This window comes from Crocodylus siamensis, chromosome 4, assembly GCF_052110815.1.
Source record: "Crocodylus siamensis isolate JL-2025a chromosome 4, ASM5211081v1, whole genome shotgun sequence".
Taxonomy (NCBI): domain Eukaryota; kingdom Metazoa; phylum Chordata; order Crocodylia; family Crocodylidae; genus Crocodylus; species Crocodylus siamensis.
In genome coordinates, this window is record NC_143398.1 from 24,911,504 (window position 1) to 24,923,652 (window position 12,149).

Here is a 12,149-nt window from a genome sequence, read left to right on the forward strand (position 1 = left end):
AGATGCTTCTCGAGCAAATCCCGGGACGTCATTCTCCCCTTGTACTCAGCCTTGGTGAGGCCACAGCTGGAGTACTGCGTCCAGTTTTGGGCTCCACAATTCAAAAAGGATGTGGAGAAGCTTGAGAGAGTCCAGAGGAGAGCCACGTGCATGATCAGAGGTCAGGAAAACAGATCTTACGATGACAGGCTGAGAGCCATGGGACTCTTTAGCCTGGAAAAGCGCAGGCTCAGGGGTGATCTGATGGCCACCTATAAGTTTATCAGGGGTGACCACCAGGGTCTGGGGGAACGTTTGTTCACCAGAGCGCCCCAAGGGATGACGAGGTCGAATGGTCACAAACTCCTGCAAGACCGTTTCAGGCTGGACATAAGGAAGAATTTCTTTACTGTCCGAGCCCCCAAGGTCTGGAACAGTCTGCCAGCGGAGGTGGCTCAAGCACCTACATTGAACACCTTCAAGAGCAAATTGGATGCTTATCTTGCTGGGATCCTATGACCCCAGCTGACTTCCTGCCCTTTGGGGAGGGGGCTGGACTCGATGATCTCCCAAGGTCCCTTCCAGCCCTGATGTCTATGAAATCTATGAAATCTATGAAAATGCTCCTTCCAACAGGCACTGACAGCTCCTCTTTCCTTGATCAGGTCTCCTCCATCCCTAGGTCTCTAGGGGGTTGGTCCATGAATACTCAGACCTTAAATGGCTTTGGTGGCATTGAAGAAACCATGCATATCATGAATGTCAGTGAGATCCTGAATCTCATTCTCCTTGTCTTCCCATCATCTGTTCTTCATTCACAGCTCCTTCTTTGGACCTCTGCCCTGGCTTGTTTGTGATTCAATTTCTTTTGCTTGGAACTAGTGTAGTTCTGCAATCACTAAAGGCCTTGCACTTGTGGTCCATCAACTCTTGGATCTCCTAGTCACTCTCATCAAACCAGTCTTGGTTTTTCCTGGTAGAGAATCCAAGTGTTGCTTCAGAGGCACTGATGACAGTGTACTTGAAGGCACCCCAGGCACTGCAGACTTTTCCCCATTGTTGTTGACTGGAATTTGCCAGTTTTTCATTAAGCTCCTGGTAGAAGAGGTCTCACTTGATTACTTCTTTAAGTCCTTCAACACTGACCTTCTATCAGCATTGCTTCTGCTACAGCCATTGTTTGGGATCCAGTTTGAGTGACATAACCAAGCAGATGAATTAGTGACCGTTCCAGCAATCGTCAGCTTCTAGCTGATGCTCAAGTGATGCAAATATCTTTGCAATCCCAGGCACAAATGATGATGTAGTTATTCAAGGGCCAACACTTAGATCATGGGTGTTGCCATTAAGTCTTGTGCCTGTTTTTCTGGTGGAACAGGATGCTGGTGATGGTAAGTTCATGTTCCACACATTTAAGAGGAGGATGCAATGGAGTTAACCTTTCCCACTCCTTCCTTGATGATGGTTCTGTTCCAGAGGTTTGAGTCCCTTGCGACTTTGGCATTGAAATCACCAAGCAGAAGCAGCTGATCTCTCTCCAGAACATCAGAAAGGACTTGGTCAAGGCTGGCATAGAATTTCTCCTTGGATTCACCGCCACTGATGACAGTGGCATATTGACTCCTTGACAATTTGAGGAGAGTCGCAAGGTGCTCATTAATTTTGATAGGGAACTCATTGAATTGGTTTGAGTTCATTATTAGCGGCAAAGCCAACTCTATAAAGTCTGTATTCTTTCTGCTTACCCTTCCAGAAGAGGGTATTGCTGCCGCCTTGCTCTCTGACGTGCCACTGCACACAGTTATCCATTCAGGAAAAAGCTAGAAAGACTGTGTTTAGGGCACTTTTTCTAGCTCCTTCCCCATGTGGGTTGAGCAGAGCAGATCCTAAAGCAGGCTACTCAGTCACAGTTACAGCTGCTCAGCTGCACTCCTGCCTCATCCAATTGCTAGACAACCTTCTTGGAACTGTCGTCTTCATGCCAGTTCATGACTAGGAGCTTCTAGGCTTCACTAAAGTTTGTCTTGTGAAGGCTACACCCTAAAAAAGATTCAAGGACTACATGCCAAAGAAAACTGACCATTAGATCAATCGCATAATATTTATTATGGACTGAATTTTGTATATTAGATGGTAGAGATGACCACTGAAACTCAACTGAAGAATCTTTAGAATAAACTTAAGTGATCCAAATGAAACGAAATTAGACCCAAAACCAAGGAAAGAAAAAAATTGCAATATTATCTGAAATAACTGCTGTAAGAGTGAACAATATTAATTATACATTGAAGAATAACTGAATCCTGATGAAGACAATTCACTTCACATTAAAAAGGAACTACTGATTACCTTAACTCTTAAAGTATTTTTACTCCTGGGTATTAGCTTTTTAATGTGACACAAAAGGAACACTTAAGGATTTTTTCCCCAAAGAACAGCAGTAGTGACATATGGAAAGAACCAGTGAAGTCAATCACCAAAACAGTGCTGAAGAAGCAGCTTGTAAGACAGAAAAAACAAGATCTATTACCACTTATAGCAACAACAAAAAATCATCATCATCAGCTGGTTTCCTAGAGGGGGTGATGGGATACGTGAGAATCACAAACAATACCATCTTCAGGAATAAGAATTACTGGTAATTTTCCTTTCTCTAAAGATGCCATTTGTGAAAGAATCTGACACCTAGATTATAAACCTAAATGTTGTGAGCTCTCTAGGACAAGGATCATTTATTATCATTGACAAAGTGTGAACCTAATCTTTGGAGAAGAGAAGACTGAGGCGGGGGTAGCAGCCTTCAACTACCTGAAGGGTGGTTCCAAAGATGATGGAGCTAGACTTCTCAGCGGTGGCAAACAACAGAAGAAGGAACAATGGCCTCAAGTTGCAGCAGTGGAAGTTTAGATTAGCTATTAGGAAAAACCTTTGCACTAAAAAGTTAGTAAAACACTGGAACAGGCTACCCACACAGGTTATGGAATCTTCACCCTTGGAGCTAGATAAAGCATTGGCTGGAATGATGTAGTTGGAGATGCTTCTCCTTTGAGTAGAGGGTTGAACTAGATGACCTCCTGAGGTCCCTTCCACCTTTAATTTTCTATGATTCTAAGGTTGAACACCAATGCTCTAGGGTAGGGGTTGTCAACTGGGGGTATGCATACCCCTGGGGGTACTTTGAAGGTCGCAGGGGCTACATGGGGGTGGGCGGGGACAGAGTGCCACCACGCCCTGCCTCACAGAAGCAAGGCCGCACAGATGCCATGCTGCTGCCACTCATCACCCTCACCCTCCCCACCCCTGCTCTGCATCTGGCCGCTCACCATCCGCTCCCCCCGCTCCATGTCTGGCCACCCCCCCGTACACTTATTAAAAAGGGAGCCACCAGGGACACACCTGTTAAAAAAGGTTGAAAACCCCTGCTCTAGGGAATGGGAAAATCTTGGTTCCCCAGAATGGAAAAACGGCAGAACGGAGACACCAATGCAAAAATACTTGTGAAAGACTGAATTTTAAAATAACAGCTTATGCATAACCCCTATGTAAGCTACAGACACATATACCTGTGGCTGACACCTTGGCATGACCCTCCCAGTCCCCAAGAGGAGTCAAGTAGTCACTGTTCCATATGCCTTCTCCAGACCAAGGTGAGACTAATTTGGGGAGGTTGTGTGAAGCAACGAAAAGGAAATAGCTGCAAGCTGTAATGCCTCACTTGCCAAAATTTCTACCACTGAAAACTTCCCAGAAATCTGCACTGCTAGAAATAAACAGCTGTCCACAACCTCGGTTCAAAAGGTTATTGAACCAACTCTTGGAAGAAAGGTCCATCAATAGGTACTGAACATGGTAGACACGAGTGTGGCCTCTGAATTAAACTTCCTAAAACTAAGAATGGTCTTTATTAATTTGTTTAGCATTTTACTAAGACCACATAAGTCAGCTGCTATTGCCTGCTCAATGATGCAGACCAGTACACCTGAATGTGCATGGAGACTAGCTAACCTGTCGAAGGATTTTTTTTTTTTTTTTTGCATACCTATTGCTTTGTCTCAACAGTCCTCTGGGCCATTTGCAAAGCTTCCAACCCTACTCTATGCAAGGAAAAATTTTTCAGCGTAGTAAATGACAACTTTGAACTGGAGACTTCACCAGTGAAGTGAGAGCCAGGATCAAAGCTCAGGGCTCTAACGCACAGCATTATGCAAGATGAAGCATCTTTCTGTTCAAAGCATCATAACATATGGGAAAGAAAAATCCTATCATATCCCTAATCTCACTCTGAGAAAAACTAATCACTAAAAACATTTATTCAGTGTTAAAGGAACCCAAAGGTTGCTCTGTGATTAAGTAGAAGCCATTAGCACCTGAGCAGTTTCAAACACTAGAGCAAAGCTCTGTTAAGGCATCCTAAAGCTAAGAAAACCTGAAACCCTTGAAATCAAAAGCAGCCAAAGCCTCAGAGAAAGTAAGGTTTCAGAGGCCAAAGTTCCAAAGATGCTGACTAAAAAGCCAAAGCTCAAAAATCAAGCTGAGAAGAGCAAAACCAATGGTACAAAGGTTAGCACCAGACTGATGCCCCTGGATCCTGAGAGGCACAAAACAGTTATCAGACTGTAAGGCAAGGAAACAGAGATGGAAAAACATCAGAAGAGAAGTCACTCACATAAAGAGTCCTTTGCTAACCAGCATCAAAAAACTGACTACAGCATACAAGGGACAGCAAATGGAAGTTCAGAGGCACATGACCTCTGCCAAGGAAGAGAGTAGTTGATGCCTCTGGCCATTATTTCTGCCCTTAGAGGCAAGTAACTTGGATAGTTTAGGGAGTCCTACAAGAGCTGAATTAGGAAGTTAAGTCCAACTAAGGAGAAACCTACACAGGTGATCTATTTACGAAAGTACTTTTACACAGAGTCTTAAAACTCCTCTCCCTTGCAAACAATTTCTCTGTCTTTTGCCCTGGATTCCTTTTCTTCCAAATACATTGTACAATTCAACTACGCTAATATTTTTTTGTGTTTACAGTCCTTTATATGTACAGTGCTTATTTTGATTGAAATATTATGCATCATTCCCTTATTTAAATCCTGTCAAGTAATAAAAATAACTGTGTTGTTTGAATTACTGCTTTTCATTTCTTTTAGGAACCTGTATAGAATAAATATTGCAAGATGGATTTAAAAAGGAGCACTCTTCACCTAACCATACTTAGCCTCTCTTTAATATAACAAATTTGGCTCCGATTCTACAATTTACTCTGTGAGTTGGTCTATAAGACACATTGTAGTGCTGTGTGGAGATACCTGAGCTAGCTCTAAATGAAGCAGCACACATACCAGATTCAGCAGAGCCTCATTACTACAGCACTCCACCCTGGCCATCTTAACCTCATAACCAGGTAGAGGATTGCCCTAAAACAGTTATATTGCTTTGAATAACTGTGCTAGCTGGTATCCTGTAAGCACAAATTTTCACTTGTACGCAAAAATCTGCATGATTTTGTTTGATAGAATCTGTTTAATTAAAAAAAGTTGACTCTTCATTTTAGATATGGAAAGAAATTTAAGAGATAAACTTGCAGATGTGTAAAATGGTGTGCTGCCACATATTCCGCTCATTCCTTGAAATCAGCAAGATATTGCATATTGTTCATTGATCTTGAAAGAATCTTATATCCAAAAGAAGACGCACCATTTCTTTGATTTCTCCTGTATGAGCACCTCCCAGGTAATTTGCCTTGTACTGCACAATGAAGGAATGCACTTTTCCAAAGTCCAGTGGCAGGATTTTCAGACATTCCTAATCACATCTGGCCTCACATTTCCAAAGCATTTGCAACATTGGAAAATCCCATCCTAGGATTTTAAGCATGCACCTTTACAATTTTTTTTCAGCAAGGTATGTAGTTACTACAAACATTCTATAAAAAAAACTTGTAATATTACCATCTACTGTTACTGTAACATACTTTCCCAGGGTGACTCAGTATAAAAGAAGAAATACCAATCCAGTCATTAACTAAAAAATATCAAGTTTATTTTCAAAAACCCTTAAATTGGTGAGAAACTGACTGACCCATACATCTTTGGAAGCAGCTCAGGATTCAATAGAGTAACCTATGTATAAACACCAATTACTTGAAAAGATATTCTCCCCAGCCAGTTGTAGGAAGACTGCTTATTTCCTATTGAGATCTGCAGTTGAATTATGAACATATTATCACCCAAGGTAATTTTTTTCCCACAATATTGTTCTACCTAACAAAAAAATTAAGTGATTCTTACCTGTCGAATTATACTTTTTACACAACGTATAGGAAGGCCTTGATAGTTGGACTTGATTATCCATTTTAAAAGATGATGTCCAAGTACTTCAAAAACCATACACACATCTGGGATTTAATTAAGGATAATTTTCAAAGCAACTTGCTATTTAGTTCCACTCTTTTACACATTAGCTAAAGTGCTCGTCATCCTTCCATGAAAATGCAACTCACAAACAAAATTAAAATAATGTATATTTCAATCCTACAAACAAAAACACGCTTTAAAAGCATGTTCAAAAACATTTGCAAGACATGGATCTAAATGTGAAAACAGCTAAATTAACATTTTTAATGATGTGATCTTTGCCAGTTACTTCTGGCAGAAAAATAACGCACCACTAATCTGTTGTGAATATGCTGAAGCAGTAAAAAATTAAATGGAAGAGTTGTCACAAAATTAAAGGTAATTCATCCTGGGGGTTTTTCCCCTACTATAAAAAGGTTTATAAGTTCTAAAAGTATCCCTAATTTCCAGTAATCTCTAATTTATTATGCATATATTAAGGATTATTCAATCAAGATTAGAGTAATTAAATAGTTTAGGAAATTAGCTATAATAAAGTCAAAGTATTTTCCACTCTCTTTAATTTAGCTGGAAAAAGTAACTGCAATTCAGTCTACAGGGCGTCAGTGTCATTTTAAAGATTCAAGTTTGTGTAGAGAAACTAGCAATAAATAGGATGTAGAAAAGTTTACTGAAACTGAGGTCACGATAGTGTTATTTCACAGATGGTAAAGCCACAAGAGATCATTATGATTCCTTGACCTCCTGTATAACATGGGTCATTGGACTTCCCTCAAGTAATTCCTGTCTCAAATCCAGGAGCTGCATGGAACTAGAATATGGTTAAGTTTTTATTTTAAAAAATCAGTAATACATAATCCTGTATAATACTTGGCAAGCTGCATGTAATAGGGCCCTTTCACCACTGCTTGGGTGCAGAGGTAACAACTGTGGATAGATAGACGGCACTATGGGCACACACACTTGCAGCTCTACCTGCATCAAGGACTCTAACACCTGGGGAACCAGGAGCAAGAGGCAGTTGCAATCTGAACTATGGGACAGAATATCTGCTGGAGCAGGTCAACCCCCACCCTCCACAAACACCACACCCCCACACTCTGCCCCCACAGGCCCCACATACCTTATGCCCCCCACACACACAGCCACCCCCCCACAATGCCCCCAACACACACACCTTCACATGCAATCATACACACACCCACACCCCACCATATACCCCCAACCACAACCCCAATATACAAGACTAAGAATTTATTTTTGAGTTATTATGCAATCACCTCTATACACACTATGCAAATACAAAAAAAGGACAAAAAAATTTTTTGTAATTAAATTAAAATGTGATATGTTTGCCTTTCAGTGTATGATTTGGTTTTTTTTCTGGTTCTAAGATAGCAACCCCCACTCCCAAAAGGAGTATTTGTGGGGGGCAAGGGGAGGGACTTCCGGTGGCAAAGGTCAGGGGCTGGGAGGGTGGGACTTCTGGTCCCATGATGGCGACCAGAGGGCAGGGCAACTGTCAACGGGCGGGGCTACCCATGAAGCCCTCAAAAGCTCACCGAACCTCGTTATGCAGCCCTCCACCTGAAATAATTGCCTACCCTGGTCTAGCTTCAACATAAAAGCTCTATTTTGGGCACTGTAATTCTTATAACAATTACATTTTGAGATTCATTTTCATGCTACTTCCTAATAGTTGGGTGTAGATGTGATGTGACCTTTCATTTAGTAACCTACCATTTGGGCATTACTGCTTTCCATTTGGGACATAGGCTGCATACACACGTTCAACTGAACTGGGAGAATTCTCCTGGTAGAAAAACTTACCCAGAGACACCTGAACAGACATTCAAATGCTGAGCCCATTACGAGAGTTTGCAGTGCTGATGCTGTGCAGTCAGGGGGCCCCTGTGTACATATTCCAGAGTGCTATGTAGACTCCCTCAGTCTGCCTAGTAACAGATGGCACCTGTGTACAGGGCAGCCCTGACTGGCTGATCCAGACTGCTCAGAGTCCTCCCACGTCTCCCTGCAGCACAATGTAGGGTTATGAAGGGGATGTATTTTGCTCCCTGCTCAGCTGGAGTCCAAATCAAGTGACATGCTGTCTTTGTGGGAAGGGGAGCTGTGCAGAGGAAACTGAGATTGGGGAGGGAAAGTGAAGGAGGGACAGGGGAATGTGCATTATGTCCTGTTGCTGGGTTTAGAACTGTACATTTCTTGTACAGCCTGAAGGAATCAATAATTGGGTTCAAAACATTTATAAACTGTGTCATTGTGTACGATGAAACTGAAGAGATGAAACGTAAACCATAAACTGAGGCTGCCACAAGACAAAACTCTGAGAGCAGGGATGCTTGAACAACTGGGGTGTCTACAGGAAGTTAGCAGTGGCCTTAAAGGCTTGTGACAGATGGACTACAAAATCCTATTTTCATGAAAAGTAGCAAACGAAGCCCATCTGCTGGAAATGTGAAGAAGAGACATCACTGAAACCTACTCAGACTTGGAAGCTTAAAGGGACAGTGGCCAAAACCTAGCAGCCTAGTACAGCTCTATCAAGGTGTCTGATAGTTTACCTAGCACTTATCAACTGACAGAATTAACTGCTTTTATTTGCAAAAATATTACTACACTATGATGACAGGTAGCATACCTAGCTAGTTATTAAGGCCCCTTTATGCTACACAATGTATAGGCCTGCTGCTCAGATGCAATTTTCTGAACAACCCCTCAGCAACCCCTATGCTGGCTGTACTAACTTAATCTTGCACCTTCACTGAATGTTTGCTTTAATGAGTGATAGCTCAGGATTGTTTGATCTTCTTTTTACATTTATCTCTCTACATATATGTTTCATTGTGTAAGTAACTGGTTCTCACACATAAATTAAATATTCTGAACTCACTCATGCAAAATATAATACAGCCTTATGGTTGAGAAAACCAACCTGCCAAAGTTAGGAAACTCACTTGCCTTTCCTAATAAAAACCACAAATTCAGCCCCTTAAAATACATGGATAGTAATGAAAGTATTACTAAAACTACACTTTTTCACAATTTATATTAGTACTGATCATAAACATTAAAAGAAATATGATTTTATTCAGCTATAGATTAATGACAAAAAGTGTGATCCTGCAAGTGGCTCTGTACCCTCAAGAGTCCTCTGCCCACCTGCGATTCATAATGTAGCTTCTCACAGGCCTGGGTGTGCCCCATACAAAGCAAATGACGGGATCTGGGCCAGTGGTAAGGTTAACTTTAACTCTTCTATATTCCCTTATGTTTTCAAAACGTTCCTAAACTACACTATCATCTAAAAAAATTAGAATAAATAGTAGGTAAACAGTCATCATGAAACATTATTGGTATTGTATGAAACAATCTAGGAAGATAAAGAGAAGTTAATGACTTAATAAATAAGCAGAATTATTGAATGGAAACTGCCATACGTATAAGAAAATCAATGTTGTTTCCTAATCTAAGATTTCTAGGACATCTCGCCATCTCAAAATGTCTTCTGATGGTGCATCTCAAGCAGGGCCAAGGAGGTGATCCTCCCCCTCTATGCAACACGGGTCAGGTTGCAGTTGGAGGAGTACTGTGTCCAGTTCTGGCCGCCGCACTTCAGGAGGGATGTGGACAACACAGAGAGGGTCCAGAGGAGGGCCACCCGCATGATCCAGGGACAACAGGGCAGACCCTACAGCGAGAGACTGTGGGACCTGAACCTGTTAAGCCTTCACAAGAGAAGGCTGAGGGGGGACCTGGTGATTGTCTATAAACTCACTAGGGGGGACCTGAAGGGTTTGGGAGAGACCTTGTTTCCCCTAGCACCTCTTGGTATAACAAGGAATAATGGCCACAAGTTGTTGGAGAGTAGGTTTAGATTAGACATCCGTAAGAACTACTTCACAGTCAGGGCGGCTGGGATCTGGAACCAACTTCCAAGGAAAGTGGTGCTGGCTTCTACCCTGGGGGTGTTTAAGAAGGGGCTTGGTGCCTACCTGCCTGGAGTCATTTGAGCCCAGTTTTTTTCTCCTGCCCAGGCAGGGGGTCAGACTTGAAGATCTACAAGATCCCTTCCCACCCTACTTCTATGATTCTTACAAAAAACATGAAGCATGGACATTCTATCAAACTAACATGACTAATAAAATACATACTTATCACCTTTTCCTCTTTAAAGTGGATTTACCTGCATCTGCAAGTCAGTACTAGTGTCAAAATATTACTGGGGAAAACCTTTTCCTACACAGATAAGCAAAATGAAATATTCATACCTGTTTACAGAAATTTTAAAGCAATTTGTCTCTTTTCTATTCCAACAGTGAAATGGTTCTAAAAACCTAATTTTAACAATGAAGCAATAACTAACTGTAGGACTCATATTACTAAAAATAATTTAAATTAGCATGCACCTAGCTCAGCTGTCAGCTCTAGACGATATTTTACTATCTTTTCAAATGTCAAAAATAACAATTGCAAGATAGAACAAATATGCAAAAACATAAAGATTTTTTGTGGATAAATCTCTCTTATTGGACCAACAAGATCCTTGCCCCTAAGCCAAGATAAATTGAGTTATGCTTTGGTCATTATTTAATACTATATCTAGCATTATACAATAAAACCAATACAGAACATTATAAATTATTTGTATTACAGTACCACCTAGAAGTTCTAAACAACATGTAAGCAAAGAGACAGAAAATGTCCAATTGTCCTTACCACCTGCTGTCAAGGCACGATAGCAAGACAAGACAAGGTAGACGGGTAATAAAGTAACTGCAAGCAGTAGTCTATGTTCATAACCAACTTAGCTAGGGTTGCAATGGCTACTATATGATAATAAAACAGAATGTAGGCCAGCATAACCATATCTTATCTGAATTTTAATCATCTGTCCCTGATTCCAATAACGTTGGCTAGACAGTGCAACAGTCAAGAAACAGTCCATAAGGGGTCAATAAGAAAGGAAGCAAGAGCTGCATATAAACCTATTGTTACTATACCATGTATCTCTATGTGCCACCCCCAGAAATCTCATACAATGTCAAAAGTAGATGGCACAAAGTTCAACCTATCTATATACTTGAAGACACTCCTCCAGCTAAAGACAGACTTCGTCCAAACAATGTTTTGAGTCCTCCCTTCAAGGAATAATGAGCAACTTCACAACTATCAACAACTGCAGCCTCAACACAAACATCACATTAAATTGTAAGCTCTTTAGGATAAAGATCCCCCGTCCCCTGTTAAATTTATAGAGCTTCAAACAGAATTGCATCCTGTTAGGCACTACAGTAACATAAACAAATAGTAATAATAATGATAAAAGTTCAATGACATCTAAAGCTACTGCAATATCTAGCAAGATCATCAAGGATAACTCATTTTAATTCATCACCAGTCACAGATCAAATATATCATAACAACATACACACACATATTCTAATATTATAAAAGCCTAAGTCTATCTGTCTGTCCATAACACTGACAAACAGCCAATCATATATATAAAATGAAACATACATACATATACACACACATATATGTGTATTTTTCATTTATATATAAATGTGTGTATGTGTTTTCATTTCAGTATGTCACTAAAAGATGTCAAAAAGCCAAGTCTGCAAGTAGATGCTTTTCATAGATTTCATAGACATTAGGGCTGGAAGGGACCTTGGAAGATCATCGAGTCCAGCCCCCTGCCCAAAGGGCAGGAAGTCAGCTAGGGTCACAGGATCCCAGCAAGATAAGCATCCAGTTTGCTCTTGAAGGTGTTCAATGTAGGTGCTTGAGCCA

General features: G+C 41.0%; 1 protein-coding gene across 9 annotated transcripts in view; it reads right to left on the reverse strand.

The window, feature by feature from the left end:
* SRPK2 (SRSF protein kinase 2) overlaps nucleotides 1-12,149 on the reverse strand; it is a 279,322-nt gene that overhangs the window by 72,505 nt on the left and 194,668 nt on the right. For all 9 annotated transcript variants that reach the window (XM_090041996.1, XM_090041999.1, XM_090042001.1 and 6 more), the window contains one exon: nucleotides 6,267-6,373. In XM_090041996.1, coding sequence (XP_089898122.1) covers nucleotides 6,267-6,373 — 107 coding nt within the window. The remainder of the gene's footprint in view (nucleotides 1-6,266; nucleotides 6,374-12,149) is intronic.